Raw genomic sequence first — 22,129 nt, 5'->3', positions numbered from 1 at the left:
TTGCTGTGTGTAATTTGGCTGCTGTGTTTCCTACATTACAACAGTGACTACACTTCAAAAGTACTTCATTGGCTGTAAAGCACTTTGGGACATCCTGTGGTTGTGAAAGGTGCTATACAAATTAGTTTTAAATTGAAGGTTTATGTTACCTGATGTTATCTGGAACTCAATTGATTTCAGCCACTCCCAACTTACCATTTAATAAATTCACTTTGGTTCAGACCAGACTTTAACCAATTCAGACAAAGGCAGAATTCTCTGGATAGCAAATTTAAAAATAAGTTTATTAAATCAAAAAGGTTTACTGAATAACTTTAAGACATTGACTTTTACAACTTCAAGTGGGTGATCGGTCTGTAGAAGTGTAACCCTCTCTGGCTCCTTCTTTGACAGTAATTCTTGTGGAATTCAGCCTCGGGAGTCTGGCTCCTTCTTTGACAGTAATTTCCTTGGAACTCGGCCTCGTGAGTCTTCAGTACTTGGCCAGCAAGGAAGACCTTCAGAACCTCTACTTTTATCCCAAAAGTGACCAATACCTCACATCAGAGTTGGGTCTGTTGTAATATGATCATTGGTCAATTTGGACAATAGATTTATTTAATTGGATCCCCAATTGCTGACACCACCTCTCATTATCTTAGACAGGAATACAATAGAACTGTTTCAGACTATCCCTTTATCTGATTCTATACAATCCCGTATTCAGACAGATTCAAATGTTGAGGCTAATCAGAGCTTGAAGGTCTCTCTTGTCAGTACATTTATCCTCATTGCACTTTCTTTATACACAGCAATTAACCTTTGACATTTTTACAGCAAATGAGAATCAGGGCACGATCTAATGGCCACGATGCGCAAGGCACGATTCCAAGTGCGCCAGTTAGATCGCAGGAGAGTCTGAAATTGGGCACCAAGCGCCAATCGGTTCCCGATCTAACCGGCCTATTCCCATTGGCCGGACTAAGGATGATCTCCATCCCATTAACGGGAAGGACCCCCTATCTCAAGGCCTCCCTTGATTTAAGCGACTCCCCAGTTGGTCACATGGACGCCGATTAGTATTGGCCCTCACAGACAAGGACCAGGCGTCACGGTACCCGAGGGGTTCCCAGGCCATTGGAGGCCCCCCCCGAGTGGTCAGGGATAGGGCAGGGTGGTTCCCCGGTCCAGCCCCTGGAACGTGTGCACCTTGGCACTGCCAGACTGGCACTGCAAACCTGGGTATTTCACACTCTGCCCATTCATGAAGATCACTCATAAAGACTGAGTCTTGATTTTGTGCAACAACCATATCTTTCTTTCCATTTCAAATCCCCTGTGAAAATCCAAACACAGCATATCATGAAAGTATTAGATTTAAAACAGAACGAGTTGTTGGGATTCACTGCCTGACAAAGGTGCAGGAAGTAAATTCAACTATAACTTTAACAAGGGAACTGGACAGATTCTGTAGAAAAAGAAACTTGCCGGGCGATGGGATTAATTAGATAGTTCATTCAAAGAGCTAGCATGGGAACGGTGGACAGAATGGCCTCTTTCTGGGCTCTCTGAGATTCATTTGCATTTGAAGGAAGTGGGAAATACCTGGTAGCCACTTCCTGAGATGCGGGTAGAAGCAGAGATGTTGGACTGTTTCCAAAGGGAAATTGGAAGGGCCTTTGAGGGAAATAAACTGACAGGAATATGGGGATAGAACGGGGCATCTACAGAGATCGACAAGTTGTAATTCTTTGAATTCTCTACCCCAGAGGGCTGTGGGAGCTCAGTCATTGAGTGTGTTTAAAGCAGAGACTGACAGATTTCTAAATCCCAATAACACAAAGGGATATGGGGATAGTGTGGGGGAAAAGGCATTGCAGTGGATGATCAGCCATGATCGTATTGAATGGTGGAGCAGGCTCGACGGGCTGAATGGCAAACTCCTGCTCAGATGTTCCAATGATAAGCAGGAAAGTAAATTGTGATGAGGACATAAGGAGGTTAAAAAGGTATATTTTAAATGAGTGGAATAAGATCTGCCAAATGGAGAACGTGGGAAAATGTGTAATTGTGCATGTTGGCCTGAAGAATAAAAAAGCTTATGATCTAAATGGTGAGAGATTGCAGAGCTCTGAGATTCAGAGGGATCTGGGTGTCCAAGAGCATGAATCACAAAAGGTGAGTATACAGGTACAGCAAGTAATTAGGAAAACTAATAGAATGTTATTGTTTATTGTGAGGGGAATTGAATACAAAAGTAGGGAGGTTATGCTTCAGTTATACAGGACATTGGTGAGACCACATCTGGAGCACTGTGTACAGTATTGCTCTCATTTAAGGAATGATGTCAATGTGTTGGAAGCAGTTCAGAGAAGGTTTACTGGACTCATATCTGGAATTGGAGGCTGATCTTATGAGGAATGATTGGACACGCTCGGCTTGTGTCCGACGAAGTTTAGGTGACTTGATTGAAGTGTATAAGATCCTGAGGGGCCTTGACAGGGTGGATGTGGAAAGGATGTTTCCTCTCGTGGGAGGATCTAGAAATTGGAGTCATTTTAAAAGTAACAACTTGCCCATTTAAGGCAGAGGGTTTGGAGTCTTTGGAACTCTCTTTCTCAAAGAGCAAGTGGAAGCAGACTTTGAATATTTTGAAGGCAGGCTGGATAGATTCTTGAAAAGCAAGGGGGTGAAAGGTTATCGGGTGGGTAGGCGGGAATAAGACCATACTAAGACCAGACGGAATAGAAACAGGAGTAGGCCATTTGGCCTTTCCAGCCTGGTCCATCTTTCCATTGGATCACAGCTGATCTGACATTTCACACGTTCACTTTCCTGCCCTTTCCCTGTAATTCTCGGTTACCTCCATGATCAAGAATCTATCTCAGCCTTAAATATACACAAGGACTCTGTTCCCTCAACTCTCACTGTTCCAAAGACTCAGAAGAAGTTCCTCCTCATCTCAGTCTTAAATTGACATCTCTTTATTCTGAGACGATGCCCTCTGGTCCTGGATTCTCCCATGAGGGGAAACATCCTCTCAGCATTTACCTGGTGAAGCTCCTTCAGAATCCTGCATGTTTCAATGAGATCACCTCTCATTGTTCTAAATTTCAATGAGTAGAGTCCCAACCTGTTTACCTTTTGCTCCTCAGACACCTCCATACCTGGGATCATCCTCGTGAACCTTCTCTAAACCTCCTCCAATGAAATAATATATTTTGTGACATAAGGGGACCAAAACTGCTCTCAGTTCTCCAGACGTGGTCTCACCAGCACCTTGTACAGCTGCAGCAAGACTTCCCGACTCTTATACTCCAACCCCCTTGGAATCTGGGCCAACATTCCATTAGCCTTCCTGATTACCTGCTGCACCTGTCTGTGAGCTTTCTGTGTTTCGTGCACAAGTTCCCCCCAAGTCCCTTTGTGTTGCAGCTTTCTGCAGTTTTTCTCCATTTAAATAATACTGTTCTTTTGTTCTCCCTTCCAAAATGAACTTCACATTTTCCCACATTATGCTCCATGTGGCAACTTTTTGTCCACTTGCTTAACCTCTCAATCTCTTTGCAAACTGTTTGTACCCCCTCGCAACTTGCCTTTCCATCTATTTTTGTGTTGTCTGCAAATTTGGGCACAGTACGTTCACTTCCTTCCTCCAAGTCATTAATATAAATTGTACACAGTTGTGATCCCAGGACTGATCCCTGTGGAACCCCACTGGTTACAGGTCACCAACCTGAAAAAGAATCCCTTATCCCCACTCGCTGTTTCCTGCTCATTAGCCAATTCTCTATCCATGCCAACACCATGGGTTCTTATTTCATGACTTAACGTTTTGTGAGGTACCTTGTGAAAGGTGTTCTGGACGTTTAAATACAACACATCTACTGGTCCCCCTCTATCCACTCTGGTTGAAACTTCCTCGAAACACTCTGATAAATTAGTCAGACACGGTTTCCCTTTCACAAAGTCATGCTGACTCTGCTTGATTAGATAATGATTTTCTCAATGTGCTCCTATTACTTCCTAATAATTGATTCCAACATTTTTTTCAACAATAAATGTTAGTCTAATTGTCCTATAGTGTCTCATTTTTTTCCTCCCTCCCATTCTGAATCGGAGGGTTGTCACATTGGCAGTTTTCCAATCCTCTGGTACTTCTCCAGAATCCAAGGATTTTTGGAAAATTACAATCAATGCATCCACTATCTCTGTAGACATTTCTTTTAGGATCCTAGGATGCAGCCATCCAGGGGACTTATCTTATTCCCATCGGTTTGTCCAAAATGACTTCTCCAGTGATGGTGTTTAATTGTTCCCTCCGTATTCTTTAGTATTAATGGGATATTCGATTTATCTTACATCATAAAGACTGACGCAAAATATCTGTTTAACTCCTCTGCCATTTCTTTGTTCTCCATAACTGACACAGTGGCATGGAGGCACAGTGGTTAGCACTGTTGTTTCACAGCTCCAGGGACCCGGGTTCAATTCTCGGTTTGGGTCACTGTCTGTGAGGAGTCTGCACGTTCTCCCCGTGTCTGTGTGAGTTTCCTCCGGGTGCTTCGGTTTCCTCCCACAAGTCCCAAAAGACGTGCTTGTTAGGTGAATCAGACATTCTGAATTCTCCCTTTGTGTACCCGAACAGGTGCCAGAGTGTGGCGACTAGGGGCTTTTCACAGTAACTTCATTACAGTGTTAATGTAAGCCTACTTGTGAAAATAATAAAGATGATTATAATAAAGAATATAATTACGCTCTCCCAAGATTTCTTTTCTAAGGAGCCTCTTTGGAGTTAAGGTTTCAATCAGATCAGCCGGGAACTTATTGAATGGTGGAGCAGGCTCGAGGGGCTGAGTGGCCTACTCCTGCTCCTAATTCGTATGTTATCACATCCTTTATAATAGATTGTAGCATTTTCCCTCCTACTGATGTCAGGCTAATGGGTCTGTGGTTCCCTGTTTTCTCTCACCCTCCTTTAATATTGGGGTTACATTTACCACCTTCCAATCTGCAGGAACCATTCCAGAATCTATAGAATTTTGAAAGTTGATCATCAATGTATCCACTATCACTACGGCCACCTCTTTCAACACTCTGGGATGTAGAGCAGCAGCTTTTGGGGATTTATTAACTTTCAATCACCTTAATTTCTCCAGTGCTGCTTTTTCACTAATACTAATCTCTTGCAGTTCCTCGTGCTCACTAGTCTCTTGGTTCTCTCGTGTTTTTAGGACAATTTCTGTATCTTCCTCAGTGAATACAGACACACATTGTTTAGTTTCTCTGCCATTTCCTTATTCCCCATTATAAACTCTCCTGTCTCTGCCTGGAATGGACCCACATTGGTCTTTGCTAATCTTTTCCTTTTCACATTCCTATAGGAGCTTTTCCAGTTCTCCCCAGTTTGTTCTCATATTCTATTTTTTCTTTAGCAGTTTCTTGGTCCTTTGCTGAAGTTCCCAATCCTCAGGCTCACTACTATTTGGGCCACTTTATGAGTCTCCTCCATTGATCTAATGGAATCTTTAACTTTTCTTGTCAGCCACGATGTCTTCACTTTTGAGGTTTAATTTTTGCTTCTTAAAGGAATCTATATTTTATGTAAATAAAATGCGAGTGGTTGCCTGTCTATTGTCTATCGTCATACAAAGAACAAAGGACAGTACAGCACAGGAACAGGCCCTTCGGCCCACCAAGCCTGCTCGGATCATGATGTCTGACTAAACTAAAACCTTCTGTGCTTCCAGTGTCTGTATCCGTCTATTCCCATCCTATTCATGTATTCGTCAAGTTGCCTTTTAAACGTCACTATCGTACATGCTTCCACCACCTCCTCCCGCAGCGAGTTCAAGGCATTCAACACCCTCTGTGTAAAAAAAAACCTCCCTTGCACATCTCCTCTAAACTTTGCCCCTGGCACCTGAAACCTATGGCACCTGGTAATTGACTTTTCCAACCTGGCAAAAAGCTTCTGACGATCCACTCTGTCCATGCTACTCGTAATTTTGTAAACTTTTATCAGGTTGTCCCTCAACCTCCGTCGCTTGAGAGAAAACAATCCAAATTTACCCAACCTCTCCTCATAGCTAATACCCTCCAGGCCAGGAAACATCCTGGTAAACCTCCTCTGTACGCTCTCCAAAGCCTCCACATCCTTTTGGTAATGTGGTGACCAGAATTATAGGCAATATTCCACGTGTGGCCTAACTAAGGTTCTGTACAGCTGCAGCATGACTTGCCAATTTTTATACTCAATGCCCCGACCAATGAAGACAAGCATGCCGTCTGCCGCCTTAGCTCCTTATCCACCTGCGTTGCCACTTTCAGTGATACGCTGATTGTAATTTCCCAATCTACCACAGACAACTTGCCCCTCATACCATGACAGTTTCCTTCAGTGTGAAACACCCAGATAAATTAGACAGAAGAACCCTGTAACCACCATAGCCCATCTTCATGGCAACATGGCTGCTTTGGGAACTAAATATCTTTCAACATGCAAACACCTTTTCATTCTGTGCTCCTCATCAAACTTGGAACCAGGTAATCGCAACGAGGCTCAAAAATGGTCAGCCCACCGGAGGCAGAGGTGTTAGACCGGCCAGTCCAGCAGAAAGAAACCCTCCAATCATCACCATTCACCAGATGTCAGAATGAACAAAATGCAGTCCTGGATGTCAGTGAGAGCAGAAACAATCACAACGGAGCCAACATCTGTAATTTATTGTGAACTTGTTGGAGTCACAACAGGTGTGATGAATCACCAAACCCCTCCCCACATTGAGCGCAGATGAATGGTCTCTCCCCAGAATTAACTCGGTAGTGTCTCCGCAGTTGGCACCGATCATTGAATGTCTCCCCTGCTCAGAGCAGGTGAATGGCCTCTTCCAGGTGTGAACTCGCTCGTGTTCCCGCAGGGTGTATGGATAATCTGAATCCCTTCTCTCACTAAGAGCAGGTTAACGCCTTCTCCCCTGTGTGAACTCGCTGGTGTCTCCGCAGGGTGGATAACCAAGTGAATCTCTTCTCACACTGAGAGCAGATGAACGGTCTCTCCTCAGTGTGAACTCGCTCATGTGCCAGCAGGTTCGATGAAGTAGTGAATCCCTTCTCACATTGAGAGCAGGTGAACGGCCTCTCCCCAGTGTGAACTCGCTTATGTATCCACAGGTTGGATAACTGAGCGAATCTCTTCTCACACTGAGAGCAGATGAACGGTCTCTCCCCAGTGTGAACTCGCTGGTGTGCCAGCAGGCTGGATAAGTGAGTGAATCCCTTCTCACATTGAGAGCAGGTGAACGGCCTCTCCTCAGTGTGAACTTGCTGATGTCTCCGCAGGCTGGATAACTGAGTGAATCTCTTCCCACACTGAGAGCAGGTGAACGGCCTCTCCCCAGTGTGAACTCGCTGGTGTATCTGCAGGTACGACAAAGTAGTGAATCCCTTCTCACACTGAGAGCAGGTGAATGGCTTCTCCCCAGTGTGAACTCGCTGGTGTATCTGCAGTTCTGATGAAGTAGTGAATCCCTTCTCACACTGAGGGCAGGTGAATGGCCTCTCCTCAGTGTGAACTCGCTCATGTGCCAGCAGGCTCGATGAAGTAGTGAATCCCTTCTCACACTGAGAGCAGGTGAACGGCCTCTCCCCAGTGTGAACTCGCTGGTGTGTCAGAAGTCTCGATGAAGTAGTGAATCCCTTTTCACACTGAGAGCAGATGAACGGCCTCTCCCCTGTGTGAACTCGCTGGTGTCTCTGCAGGTCAGATAACCTAGCGAATCTCTTCTCACACTGAGAGCAGGTGAACGGCCTCTCCCCAGTGTGAACTCGCTGGTGTGTCCGCAGGTTCGATGATGTAGTGAATCCCTTCTCACACTGAGAGCAAGTGAACGGCCTCTCCCCACTGTGAATTCGCTGATGTATCCGCAGGCTCAATGATGTAGTGAATCTCTTCTCACACTGAGAGCAGGTGAACGGCCTCTCCCCCGTGTGAATTCGCTGGTGTGACTTCAGGCTGGATAACCGAGTGAATCCCTTTTCACACTGAGAGCAGGTGAACGGCCTCTCCCCAGTGTGAGCTCGCTGGTGTGACTGCAGGGCGGATAACTGAATGAATCCCTTCTCACACTGAGAGCAGGTGAACGGCCTCTCCCCAGTGTGACTGCGCCGATGAGCTTCCAGTGCAGATGGAACCCTGAATCCCTTCCCACAGTCCCCACATTTCCATCGTTTCTCCAGGGTGGGGGTGTCCTCGTGTCTCTCCAGGTTTGTCGATCAGTTGAAGCTTCGTCCACACACAGAACACGTGTACGGTCTCTCCCCGCTGTGAATGGTGTGATGCTTTTTCAGGCTGTGTAACTGGTTAAAGCTCTTTCCACAGTCACTGATCTGGAACACTCTCACTCGGGTGTGTGTCTCTCGGGGCTTTTCCAGTCACACTGATGTTTTGAAGCGGACAGAAAAGACAAACATTTCTCCTTCTAGATTCAAAGTCCGGTGATGTTCAGTTCCAAGGAATTGAGAGACTCAGTCAGATTGAGATGTGATGTTTGAGATTTCTGTCTGTAATTCCTCCTCTTCTAATATCCTGTAAAAACAATTTACAAAAGTTACTTTTCTCCTCATTTTGGAGAAGGTATCCTGAGGGTAACGACAGTCTGGCCGTGGGGTTAATCCTCCGGGTCCTCAGTCTTATTGAGGAATGTCCCCTTGGATCTATTGTGGTGGTGATTCTTTTGTATTTTTGTTATTACGGGAGGGTTTATGTGTTGTTGACTTTATCCTACTCTGGTACAGACGGGGCTTTTATCTGTGAAAGGAGCTGTTTGGGGAGACTTTGGTGCCTCTGGTGTAAAGTGAGTTGGAGGAGGGGGTAATGGCGCACGCCCGATTGTGGTGTGAAAATCTGTTCCTGTTCTCTCTGTCGCCTAACTAATGGCGGCAGTTAATCTGCAAATTTTCTCAGGGAATGTACGGGGCATCCATCACCCTATCAGAAGGAAAAAAGATTGTCTCCTTTCTTAAGGAGAAAGTCGACATAGCTTTATTACAGGAAACCCATCTGGATTATGAGGAACACTTTAAATTGAGGCGGGATTGGTTGGGGCAGTTTTTTTCACCTCTTTTTCATCGAGTAGCAGGGTTGTGGCAATGCTTATTATACACTATCCAAGCAGTCAGGCTAACTCTGCCGATTACAATGTGCATGTCAATTTCCTTTGTGCCGGTCCCCCCATCTCCTGTCCCTCCCCTCCGCCCCCTTCACTCGTCGTTGCTGGGTCCTTTCCTGGGCCCTTCACTGTACAATGGGAGTTCTGTTATTTACAAGTGGACGGTGCCCTCCCTTTCCCCCCATTGATGGGCCTCCCCCCTTCCGCCCCACGCACTCCCTGTCCTGTTTTAAACCTTCCCTTGGGGGTTCCTCTTCTTGTGTTTTTGTTCTGTGCTCTCTGGTCTCTGTGTCAGTTGGTTTCTGGCCTCTCCCTCCTTTTCCCAGTAGCAACCCCCCCTCCCCACATCCCTTTCCTGCCTGCTCCCTGTGATCCCGTTGGCTCCCGTACGCCCACCTCCCTCCCCAGTGTTTCATTGGCCGCTGGCTTCAAACAGGTCCTGGAACAAGTTGGTGAATGGTCTCCACACTTTGTGGGAACCATCCTCTGACCCTCAGACGGTGAGCTTGATCTTCTCCAGGTGGAGAAATTCCGATAAGTCTGCCAGCCAGTCTGCAGCCTTTAAATAGGCTGTGCAGAATTCGACAAGTCTGGGGCATACCCAGAACATGTGGGCATGGTTTGCTGGGCCCCGCTGGCACCATTCACATTTGTCCTCCATCTCCGGGAAGAACCTGCTCATTCAGGTTCGTGTCAGGTGTGCTCTGTGCACAACATTCAGCTGCATGAAGCTTAGCCTTGCGTAGGAGAAGGTGGAATTGGTCCCGTTCAGTGCTTCGCTCCAGAGTCCCCACCCTATTTCCCTCCCTCGCTCTTCCTCCCATTTTTCCTGGGTTTGGTCAAGTAAGGAGCGTATCCTTATTAAGAGTTGTCCGTACAGGTCCCTACAGTTTCCATTCCCCAGACTGTCTGCGTCCAGTAACCCCTCTTGCATTGTGCTTCTCAGGGTTCCTGGGTGTGCTGGTGTCTCCTTGTGGAGAAAGTTTTTGACCTGGAGCTCATCCCTGTTTGGTAGGTCCCGTCTCTCCGTCAGCTCCTCTAAGGTCGCTAGTCTATTTCCCGTGTAAAAGTCCCTGACCATCAGGTTCCCCCGTCCTGCCTCCATCTCTTGAAGGTGGTGTCGAGAATGGCTGGTGCAAATCTGGTTGCCGCAGATGGGGGCCATGATGGACACATCGGTCAGACTGAAATGCTGCCACATCTGGTTCCAGGTTCTCAGGGTAGCTACCACCACTGGACCGGTGCTGGCGGGGATGGGAGTGTTGCCGTGACGAGGGCCCGGAGGGTCATTCCTGTACATGAGGTCTCGTCCATCCTCACCCATTCCATGTTTGGATCCTTTACCCATCTCCTCACTCTTTCGGCCGTGGCTGCCCAGTGATAGTATTGCAAGTTCGGGAGGTGGAGGCCTCCCATGTTTCTTCTCCATTGTAGTACTGTTTTAGGGATTCCTGGATTGCCCTCCACAAAGAGGCCATAATCACCTTATCTATTGAATGGAAAAAGGCCTTGGGGATGTAGATCGGTAAGGATCGAAACAGGAAGAGGAACCTGGGCAGTACGTTCATCTTGATCGTCTGCATCCTCCCCGCCAGGGAAAGCAGGAATCTATCCCATCTCTGTGGGTCGTTTTTGACTTCCTCCGCCAGACTGGTCAGCTTCCACTTGTGGATCCGTGTCCACTCGTGGGAAACCTGGATCTCCAGGTCGCGGAATTTGTTTTGGGCTATTTTAACTGGGAGGCCCTCCACTCTGCCCCTCCCCCTCTCTGCCTCACCGGGAAATCTTTGTTTTTGCCCAGGTTGAGTTTGTAGCCCAAGAAGATTCCGAATTCTCTCCGGGAGAAGGGAGGGAGGGGGGTCCTTGGAGGTGTGCAGTCCCCGGTAGAAGGCCTCGAATGCTTGGTTGACCTTTTTTGGTTGGGCTACGGGACGGCTATGGTTGGGCAGCACGGTAGCACAATGGTCAACAATTCTGCTTCACAGCGCCAGGGTCCCAGGTTCGATTCCCGGTTTGGGTCACTGTCTGTGTGGAGTCTGCACGTTCTCCCCTTGTCTGCAAGGGTTTCCTCCGGGAGCTCCGGTTTCCTCACACAAGTCCCGAAAGCCATACTGTTAGGTGAATTGGATATTCTGAATTCTCCCTCAGTGTACCCGAACAGGCGCCGGAGTGTGGCGACTAGGGGATTTTCACAATAACTTAATTGCAGTGTTAATGTAAGCCTACATGTGACAATAATAAAGATTATTATTATACCAGTCTGCCTCTGTTATCCTTTACCTGGGCTATTTCCCTCGTGGCTGCCTTCTTTCTCAGCTGGTGAACCAGCAGGCGGCTAGCCCTCTCCGTGCTCATAAAAGGTCCCCCGTGTCTGGCGGAGTTGGTCACTGCCTTCCTGGTGGATAGCAGGTGAAAATTCTTTTGCAGCTTCTTCCTCTCCAGCAGAAGCTCTATGGTCAGGGCCTCGGAGTATCGTCTGTCAACCTCCAGAATGGAGTCGATCAGTTGCTGCCTAACCGCTCTCTCTTCCCTGTCTCTCCAAGCCTTTTGGTGATTATTTCTCCCCTAATCACAGCCTTCAGTGCCTCCCAGAACGTGGAAGGTGAGATTTCCCCGTTCTGGTTGTTAGTGATGTACTTGCCGATGGCCGGTGAAGTTTTCTGGCAGAAGACCTTGTCGGCCAAGAGCGTCGTGTCCAACCTCCATGTGGGGCATTGGGTTTGTCCCGTCTCCAACCTCACATCCATGTAATGTGGAGCGTGGTCTGAGATTACAATCATGGATTATTCCACTCTGACTATTTCTGGAGGCACCGATTTCCCCACAACAAAGAAGCCGATGTGAGTGTAGACCTTGTGTACTGGTGAGAAGAACGGGAATTCCTTCTCATCCTGGTGTAAGAATCACCAGGGATCCACTGCCCCCGTCTGCTCCATGAACCGCCAGGGATCCACTGCCCCCATCTGCTCCATGAACTGCCAGGGATCCACTGCCCCGTCTGCTCCATGAACGTTCCCAGTTCCCTCGCCGTGCCTGTCATTTTCCGTGTTCTGGGATTGATCTGTCAGTCAATGGATACTGTAAACAGTTGTGAAGTTCCCCCTCTCATGATCAGACCGCATCCCCCCTTGTCTATCTCCCGCCCACCCCACCAGATCTCCCCCCCCTTCTATCTTCCCCCCACCCCACCCCACCCCACCGTATCCCGCTCCTCTATCTGCCCCCCCCTCCCAGATGATCTCTTCCCAGTGGGAGATGTGCCGCGGTCCCGCTCTCTCCCATACTTCCTGGTATTAGCTTTCCCGCTGGTGTGTGGCCCCCCCACCCAGGATCGATCGGACTCCCTCCTACTCTCGCTCTGCTTGTGTCCCTGCTGTCTCCTCCTCACCTCTCCTGCGCTCTGCTGCCCTCGCCCCCTCCCTCCTATGAGCTGGCTCCCCTGTTCATTGTGAGGTGACGCAGTCGGAGCGACCTGTGAGCCCTGTCGATCTCTGGCGGTTTGGGGAAGCTGTCCCTCCCAATCAGGTTGCCCAGCATTTGGGCCACGTAGTCGATTGGGTCCCTGCCCTCGATCCCCTCTGGCAGGCCCACTATCCGACTGTTCTGCCTCCTTGACCGATTCTACTGGTCCACAACCTTTTCCAGCTCTCGAACTGTGCCCCCCTGCGCTTCCAATTTCCTCCACATGCCATTGAGCACCTTCTGCATGGCGGCTAGCACCTCCGCCAGCTTGACCGCCACCCTTATCTCAGCCTTAATGTCACCCTTCATTGCGTTTAGTTCCTTGGTCCGGAGCATCCTCCATCCATCGCCTGGTCGGGGGGAGGGGGTGCTTGTTTTCTGGGTCGCCGGTCTCCCTCTCTCGGGAAGACTGGAGACCACTCACCTCGTGGGGACTCCGACCCGCTTGCTCGCCGCTTCTGTCCCTGGTTCGCATCTGCTGTTCCTTAATCCACCTGCTGACCTGTTCTGAACATCGTCGCTCTTCCTTCCACAGCTGTATATAAGATTTCCCAATGTTATTATGGCGGCACATGATTTAAGTGCAAAAGTATTGCATTTTCTAATCCGATTTAAACCTTGATAAAATCTGGGCTTGAATAAAAGACGCCTTTTTGTATTTCTTTCAGTTCCTGTGTGAATACTGTACTCTCCGCAGATTGACGGGCAGCAGTTTACATGTATTCAACAAGGTTGAAGTTTCTTTATAAAAATCAACTCTGAATCTCCAGAAATGATTTACACAGAGGGTAGTGGGTGTCTGGAACTCGCTGCCGGAGGAGGTGGTGGAAGCAGGGACGATAGTGACGTTTAAGGGGCATCTTGACAAATAGATGAATAGGATGGGAATAGAGGGATACGGACCTCGGAAGTGTCAACAATTTTAGATGGGCAGAATGGTCGGCGCAGGCTTGGAGGGCCGAAGGGCCTGTTCCTGTGCTGTACTTTTCTTTGTTCTTTGTCGCAGTTTCTGTGACCCTGCAGCCTTTCGAGCTGTTGCTTCCTAGCATTTTGTTGTCCGCACTATTGCTGAGGGTGAGGGGATGGGTGAGTCTGATTTTGCAGCTAAATTCGGCCGACAGTGCCTATTATTCTGTTGTATGGAAGAGAGCCACCTGATGTGCGACTACTCAGCACATCCCCGTCACAAGTTCCCTCTCTTTTGAATGTTGACTTGAAACTGTGATCTTATGTTTTGGCGATAAGGCTTGCCACCTTATCTGCCCACACAAACGATTAAACCAACCTATCCACCCCCATAAAGAACAATTTCAGCAAAAAGACCATTAGGCATGGAGATAAAAATAAAAACCACAGCAAAATGTTCATCTTAACCAGCTGTACCCGATTATGGATAGATTTAGTGACTTCTCTGGTGAGAAGGTGAATTTTACTGAGTCAGAGGTCATGCTGGTGGGGGGAGGGTGGTGTTGAAGTGTAAGCCCCCTCCTCTTGCTAAGTTTCCAATCAGGTGCTCCCCTCTTGGGATTTAAATGTCTGGGAATGTCAATGACCCCTCTTTCAGACAGCTATATGGGGCCACCTTTCCACAGCTGATGGTGACTATTAGGTGGGACCTTGCCCGGTGGTCGGCTCTTCCGATTTCATGGCGAGGGAGGATCGCCTTAATTAAAATGAATGTGCTGCTCAGACTGTTGTACCCTCTGCAAATGCTGCTGATACTGCTGTCAACCAGAGTCATTAAGGAAATTAATGGAATGATTAGAACATTTATCTACAACAAAAAGAAACCTCACCTCAAGTTTGTTAAGGAGCTAAGGGAGGTTGTGTCTCCCGAATATCAGGCTTTATCAATTGGCCTCTCATCTTAGGTTCACACGGAATTTGGTTAGGATAGGCTCAACATCCATCAGGCTTGATATGGAAGCAGGCCAATCAGTTCTCCCTCGATCCAAAACTGGCATAGACTGATTACGGAATGTATCCCATTGCAATTTTTAATGTCTACTTCATTCTAAGTCTGATGCATGTTAAATTATGAGACCCCTATCTCAAATACATGTGCTCCAATCTGGCTGACTTGCTCCTCCAGGACTTTCCATCAGTGAATTCAATTCAACTGAGCCCAGAGTAAGGCACAGTGGTTAGCACTGCTGCCGCACAGAGCCAGGGTCACAGGTTCGATTCCTTGAGTGGCTGTCTGTGTGGAGATGCGCGTTCTCCCCGTGTGTGCGTGGTTTCCTCCCACAGTCCAAAAATGTGCAGGTTAAGTGGATTGGTCATGCTAAATTGCCTCTTAGTGTCCAAAGGTGTTAGGTTAGGTGGGTTGACGATAATCAATACACCGGATTATGGGGATAGGGTGGGGAGTCTGCCTCTGTGAGTGATTTTTCTGAGGGTCAGTGCAGACTTATGATTTCTAGCCGGACAAATAAATGTGTCAAGCTCTGGGAGCAAAGAATGTCAATCTCTTTCAGAGAGACGTGGGCCTAGCTTTCCAGGGTCTGCACCCTCCCTGGATTCACTTCCTTTCCCTTCAGTTGCTGCAAGTGACCAATTGAAGGTCAGCATGAGAAAAGAAATGGAAAGGGGGAGAAAGGAAAGTGTTTTACTCACAGATGTTGGAGACAGGCGGAGATTTCATCGAACTTCCGCTTTGTAACGTCACGAGAACCCTGTGAATCAGCCAATAAGAATCACTGTGACGTTTTGGGGTCTCAGTGCGCAGGCCCGGCACGCGGACACGGGAGCCCCACCCCCACCAGTTTTCCCCTGTACCTCCTCGAGACAAAGGTTTCCAAGAAACCGGCTGACGGCTCCAGCCAGAACGAGAAGCAGCTCGGTGAGCTCAACCTGGCCCGGGCCTGCGCATGTCCCAAGGAAGAGGGGAAGTTGCACAGGTGCAGGGGAGAGCCCGCCTCCTGACCTTCCTTCTGAGGTTTAGACCATTGGAAAGAGTTGTGGAACCGGAAGGACTCTCGTCTTCCAGCCAATCAGCGCGCGGGCTTTGTGTGAATGATTGAGCTTCACACAGACTGAAACCTCCTCCTGTCTCCTGCAAACTCCTTTTACAGGATGTTTAAAGAGGAGGATTTACAGACAGAAATCTCAAACCAGACATCATGTCAGCATCTGCCAAAGACATTCAGATTCACAGAGCCTGAATGTCATTGGTCTTTGAGTCTCGAGGGAGAAATGTTTGTTTTGACTACTTCAAAAGATTTTAATCATCAGTGTGACTGAAAGAGCACTGAGACACACACCGAAGTGAGAGTGTTCCAGTTAACTGACTGTGGAAATAACTTAACAGCCTGAAAAAAACATCACACCATTCATAGCAGGGAGAGACCATACGTGTTCTGTGTGTGTGAGTCAAGCCGTCAACTGATTGCCAGACCTGGCGAGTCACGTAAACACCTGCCGAATGGAGAAACCATGGAAATGTGGGGACTGTGGGAAGGGATACAAAGCCCCATCCGAGCTGGAAAGTCATCGACGCAGCCACACTGGGGAGAGGCCATTCACCTGCCCAGAGTGTGGGAAGGGATTTGCTCGGTTACTTAACCTTGTTACACCAGCGAACTCACACCCGGGAGAGGCCATTCACCTGCTTTGAGTGTGGGAAAGGATTCACTAAGTCATCCAACCTGAAGTTACACCAGAGAGTTCGCACTGGAGAGAGGCCATACACCTGCTCTCAGTGTGCGAAGGGATTCATTGAGTCATCCACTCCACAGAACCATCAGCAAATTCACACCAGGGAAAAGCCGTTCTCCTGCTCTGAGTGTGGGAAGGGATTCACTCCGCCATTCCACCTACAGACACATCAGCGAATTCACAATGTGGAGCGGCCTTTTACTTGCTCTGCGTGTGGGAAGGGATTAGCTCAGTTATCCAACCTGCTGTCACACCAGTGGGTTCACAGTGGGGAGAGTCCTTTCACATGTTCCATGTGTGGGAAAGGATTCATTGATTCATCCACTCTGCAGAGACACCAGAGAGTTTACACCGGGGAGAGGCCGTTCACCTGCTCTGAGTTTGGGAAGGGATTCGCTCAGTCTTACCACCTGCAGGCTCACCAGCGAATTCACACCGGGGAGCGGCCTTTTACCTGCCCCGCGTGTGGGAAGGGATTCACTCAGTCATCCCATCTGCAGACACACCAGTGAGTTCACAGTGGAGCGAGGCCGTTCACCTGTTCTGTGTGTGGGATGGGATTTATTTGTTCATCTGAGCTGCTGAGACACCGGGGCAGTCACACTGATTAGAGACATTTTCGATGCTCTGACTGTGGTGTTAATTGTATCTGTTGGGTTTCAGTATCCACAGTATTGATTGGATGGTTACTTGAGCAAATATAAAGAGCCATTCTTCTTGCCCGGTGGGCACTGCGGGGGTTGGGCTGCATCATTGACTCACAAGATAACATTTTAGTTTCAAGTTTTATAACTTTACTTTGGTAATTTGATTTTTGTTTCACTGCCCAGTCAATGTTATTGTTTGTTTTAAAGGCGCAGAAAGAGACGCTGACTGACATCAGGTGGTGTCAGGTGGTGTATAAATGGAACATTTCACTCTGAACAAATCCACACCAAATAGAGATTGAGTCCACCCTAAGGCTGGATTATTAATGGAGGTTCGAGGTGAAGAAAAATATGCCACCACTTATAAAGGGGGAAATCAGGAATCAAAACCTCCATTCTGTTTACTGACCAGTAGAGAGAGGAGAAATCAGGGCTGTTTAAATTAATTCCCCTCCTTTCTGTAACAAGAAACACTGACTGACATGGAGTGGAGTGGGGTCAGGAGGTATCTACCTGTAATGTTTCACTCTGTGAATAAATGCATACCAAGTACAGATTGGCTCCAGTTTCTTCCTTCACCATAAAGCTCTCAGGATTATAACATGGGAACACAGAACGCTTGCCGGATGGTGAAGGTTGAAAAATAGTAGTTCAGACAGAATCCCACAATCGGAGAGCATGGGTCGGAGAGCATGGGCCGGAGAGTGGAGCTGAGTCCACAAAGATCAGCCATGATCTCATTGAATGGCGGAGCAGGCTCGGGGGGCCAGGTGGCCTACTCCTGTTCCTAGTTCTTATGTTCTAATCCCAGTGGTTTTTGTGAGAAATAACTGAAGCAAGTGGAAATTGTCAGGGTCTGATTGCTCGCCGATGTTCTCGGAATCTGAGCCATACGACCAGTGGAAGAATGAAGTGGAGATGTGGACATTGGTTACGTCCCCACCAAGGAGGAAACAAGGTCTGGCCTCGGCATTCTCACTTCCTAATAAAAGGCAAATCAGAAGCAAAGTATTCTGGGAGCTGGGCTCCCGTCAGTTGGATCCTGATTAAAGTTTGGATTTTCCATTAGGGTTTCATTGATGAGGTTTACAAGAAAGATGATCTATTGGATGTCTATGATCATGACTGATTATCAAGTTCAATACCCTGAGCCTTCCCTCCATATCCACTGATCCCTTTAGCCCCAAGAGCTGTATCTAATTCCTTTTTGAAATTACACAACGTTTGGGCCTCAACTATTTTCTGTGATCGTGAATTGCAAAGATTCACCACTCTCTGGGTGAAGAAATTACCCCTCACCTCAGTCCTAAAAGGTCTTATCCTCCCCTTATCCTCCAATTATGACCCATAGTTCTGGACTCGCCCACCATCGGGAACGTTCTTTCTGAATCTACCCTGTCTAATCCTGTTAGAATTTTGTAAGTTTCGATGAGATCCCCTCTCACTCTTCTAAACTCCAATGAATAGAATTGGCCTGGTAAACCTTCCCCTCCAGAGCAATAACATCCTTCCTCAGATAAGGAAACCAAAACTGCACACAATACTCCAGGTGTGGCCTCACCAGTGCCCTATACAATTGCAGTAAACCATTTCTATTCCTATACTCAAATCCTGTTGCTATGACGGCCAACGTACATTTGCCTTCTTTACTGCCTGCTTGCTGTACCTGCGCGCTTACTTTCAATAACTGATGTATGAGGTCACCAAGGTCTTGCTGAGCATTCACCTCTTTCAATTAACATCCATTCAAATAATAATCTGCCCTTCCCATTTTTGCTACTAAAGCAGATAATCTCACATTTATCTACATTATACTGCACATATCATGCACATGCCCACTTACTCAGTCTGTCCAAATCCCACTGAAGCATCTCTGCATCTTCCTCACAGCTCACCCTCCCATCCAACTTTGTACCATCTTCAAATTTGGAGATAATACATTTAGTTCCCTCGTCCAAATCATTAATATATAATGTGGACAGTTGGGGTCCTTGCACACATCCCTGCGGTACCCCATTGTCACTGCCTGCCAATCGGAAAAAGACCCATTTATTCCAACTTTTTGCTTCCTGTTTTCTATCCATCTCAAAACACTACCCGTAATCCCCTGTGCTTTAACTTTACACAGTAATCTGCCATGTGACACCTTGTCAAAGGCCTTCTGAAAGGTCAGCATGATGTGATCCAGTGATGAGTGTGTTGACACAGACTCATTCAACTGTGCTGTGTTAGACGGTGGCTGCACCTCAACAGTATGTGGATCAGATTGTTGGAAATGTTAACCAGATTCACCTCATGGTGAAGATCGACACAAGGTTCAGGAGTATAAAATTCTTCTTGTTTCAGTTTTGTGATATCAACACATTGAAGTCATTAAAAAGAGTGGGGGTTCCATGCAGCATAGCTGGAGTCAGTCACTTTATCGGGACTGTAGTCTCTGGTGAGATATCCTTTATGTGGGGTAAACCTTCCAAAAAAATGCACAAATACAACTGGATAGGGAGCAAAACAAAGCAATTGGTTTACAATTCAGTGGATGTGTAGTTCACTCAATCAGGACATTATTGTATCCCCTGAACAATACCTGATGTTTCTAATCAGAGTGTTTGAGAAGGATTAATGGCATCGGGTGATACGAATCAGAGAGAAACAGCATTAAATACACATTGGTCATTCCTCCATTGTCCAATGAAATTCACTCATCTTCCAGCTCTCTGCTGAGTTCCACGTCCAGTTTAAGATGAAAAATGTCACTTTTCACCTGGTTTCTGAGAGTTTGCTACTTCCAGTCAATCCAGTCAAAGGTCCGAGTGCAACTGAACATTCCTCGTTGTTCTGCACAGGTGAATCTCAGTCTTCAAAACAGACTCTGCTGATTTCAGATTTGAACTTTATTGTCCCTTTTCTCTCAGAGGGTTGTGCAACTTTGGTCCTCTCTGCCTCAGAAGGTAGAGGCAGGTTCATTAAATATTTTTTAGGAGGTAGCTAGATATTTATTAGGCATGAGAATCAAAGGTCATTGGGTAGTACCAGGTCAGCCATGATCTCAATGAAAAGTGGAACAGGCTCGAGGGGCTGAATGGCCTATTTCTGCTCCTATCTCACACGTCCTCATCTTTCAACTCGACAAAAAACATCTTCGTTAATTCCATAGTTAACTTGTCTCTCCCTCTCTTCGTTACCTGTTGTCGTACAGTCATATAGACAGACTGGGATTGTTTCTGCTGGAGTTTAGGAGAGTGAGGGGTTGATCTGATTGAAGTAAATAAGATCCTGAACGGTATTGACAAAGTGGACGTGGAAAGGATGTTTCCTCTTGTGTGTCTGTCCTGAAATAGGGGGCATTGTTTTAAAATTAGGGGGTCACCCTTTTAGGACTTGGCCAAGAATTTTTGTCCCTCAGAGGGATGTGTGACTTTGGAACGCTCTGCCGCTGAAGACGGGTCACTGAATATTTTTAACAAGAGGTAGTTAGATTCTTGTTAGGTAAGAGAATCAAATGTTACAGGGGAAATGTGGAGCTTGAAGTACAATCGGATCAGTCATAATTTTATCAAATGGCGGAGCAGGCTTGAGGGGCCGAATGGCCGGCTGCTGTTCCTAATTCATAGTCTCAGATTAAAGTTCATTTTCCAGCCTTAAACATTTAAAATTGGCTTTTAAAAAAAAAAATTTAGAGTACCCAATTCATTTTTTCCAATTAAGGGGCAATTTAGCGTGGCCAATCCACCTAACCTGCACATCTTTGGGTTGTGGGATTAAAACCCACACAGACATGGGGAGAATGTGCAAACTCCACACGGACAGTGACCCAGAGCTGGGATCGAACCTGGGACCTCGGCGCCACAGTCCCAGTGCTAACCACTTAGCCACATGCCGCCCTTAAATTCTCTTTTTGAGATAAGTTCAAAATGGCTGCGTTTTGAACCAAGAACTGGTTCTTTATTTGGCCAAGATCTTCCTTGGGCCACTTTAAGAACATCATCCAGATGCTGTTTCTGCTCAAGCAGAAAGGTTTGATATTCTCGTTTGGTCTGAGCTTTAAACAATTCTCAATCTGTCAGTTTCTCCTGATCCCATTTAGATTGGATTCCATTGAATTATTTCTGAGCAACATCAACAGCCTCTTCGTTTTGGATCTTGCATTTTCTTTCTGATACTTTGAATCTTCCACACATTTCACCAATCAGTTTACACCAATCGTTCTGAGGTTGTGACTGGTCTTTTGATCTCAGTCCAGTGGATTGGATTTTTTTCAGCTGTATCCTGTATCTCACTAACAGGACCATTTAGTTCAGTGTTAATGGTCATTAACCCTTTCTGCTCATTCTGAGATCTGGATGGTAGGATGCTATTAAAATGAATGTCTTGTTTTTTTGCACAAGTAAAATCAAACAGCCAAGTACTTTGTAAACCATGTCTGGGCAGCAACTAAGAGAGCAGAAGGAACAGGAAAGATTAGGGAACAGGCTGTTCTTTGACTATTAAATGTCTCAATTGCAGAGCGCTGTGAGCCAGGAAGCAGGCTGGTCACAGATGAGGTGTTGAAGAAACAAGTAAGAGAGAGAGTGAGGGGAAGCCGTCCCCAGGGAAACAGCTCAGCTACAGATGAAGTGCTGAAGACAAAAGGCCAGTTTGTGCAAAAGATCATTTTCTTTGCTAAACCGATGACCATTCCCAAGTCCTGGTCACTTAGGCCGTACCGTGTGGTAGTTACTGGCTAGATTTGACCAATGGATTTATGGTTGTTGTTTGGTAAAAGGAGGGGTCTCGGTAGAGTTGAGGATTATGTGGGAAATAGATGCCTTTGTGTTCCCCGTCTTTGAGAGACTAAGTGCTTACTGTTAATGTGCCGAAGTATAAGATTGTTCTTTGTAATGTTTCATTATCTTTCATCTACTTTACTGAAGACTTTTATTGTTGTTTAATGAAAGAGGGTTGAGTTCTCACTGTTTCCACAGACCTTTCTCACTAGTATCCAAAAAGACAAGCCACCACACAAACCAGTGTTTCAGGTGAAATGAAAATGAAATGAAAATCACTTATTGTCACAAGGAGGCTTCAATGAAGTTACTGTGAAAATCCCCTAGCCGCCACTTGTTCGGGGAGGCTGGTACTGGAATTGAACCTTGCTGCTGGCCTGCTTGGTCTGCTTTAAAAGCCAGTGATTTAGCCCAGTGTGCTAAACCAGCCCCTAGTTGGAACACTCTCCCA

At 46.9% G+C, this 22,129-nt stretch overlaps 1 protein-coding gene across 1 annotated transcript in view; it reads right to left on the bottom strand.

Annotated features, from left to right (window-relative positions):
* Positions 1 to 22,129, bottom strand: part of LOC140417984 (uncharacterized) — a 74,914-nt gene that overhangs the window by 12,977 nt on the left and 39,808 nt on the right. Inside the window, exons 3-5 of the mRNA XM_072501415.1 lie at positions 21,197 to 21,346; positions 13,036 to 13,146; positions 6,943 to 8,250 (exon numbers count right to left, since the gene is read on the bottom strand). Of these exons, the coding sequence (XP_072357516.1) occupies positions 6,943 to 8,250; positions 13,036 to 13,146; positions 21,197 to 21,346 (1,569 nt within the window). The remainder of the gene's footprint in view (positions 1 to 6,942; positions 8,251 to 13,035; positions 13,147 to 21,196; positions 21,347 to 22,129) is intronic.

This window comes from Scyliorhinus torazame, chromosome 5 (genome assembly GCF_047496885.1).
Source record: "Scyliorhinus torazame isolate Kashiwa2021f chromosome 5, sScyTor2.1, whole genome shotgun sequence".
NCBI lineage: Eukaryota > Metazoa > Chordata > Chondrichthyes > Carcharhiniformes > Scyliorhinidae > Scyliorhinus > Scyliorhinus torazame.
The sequence above is the reverse complement of the archived record's forward strand: the minus strand, read 5'-3'. Positions and strand labels throughout refer to the sequence as shown.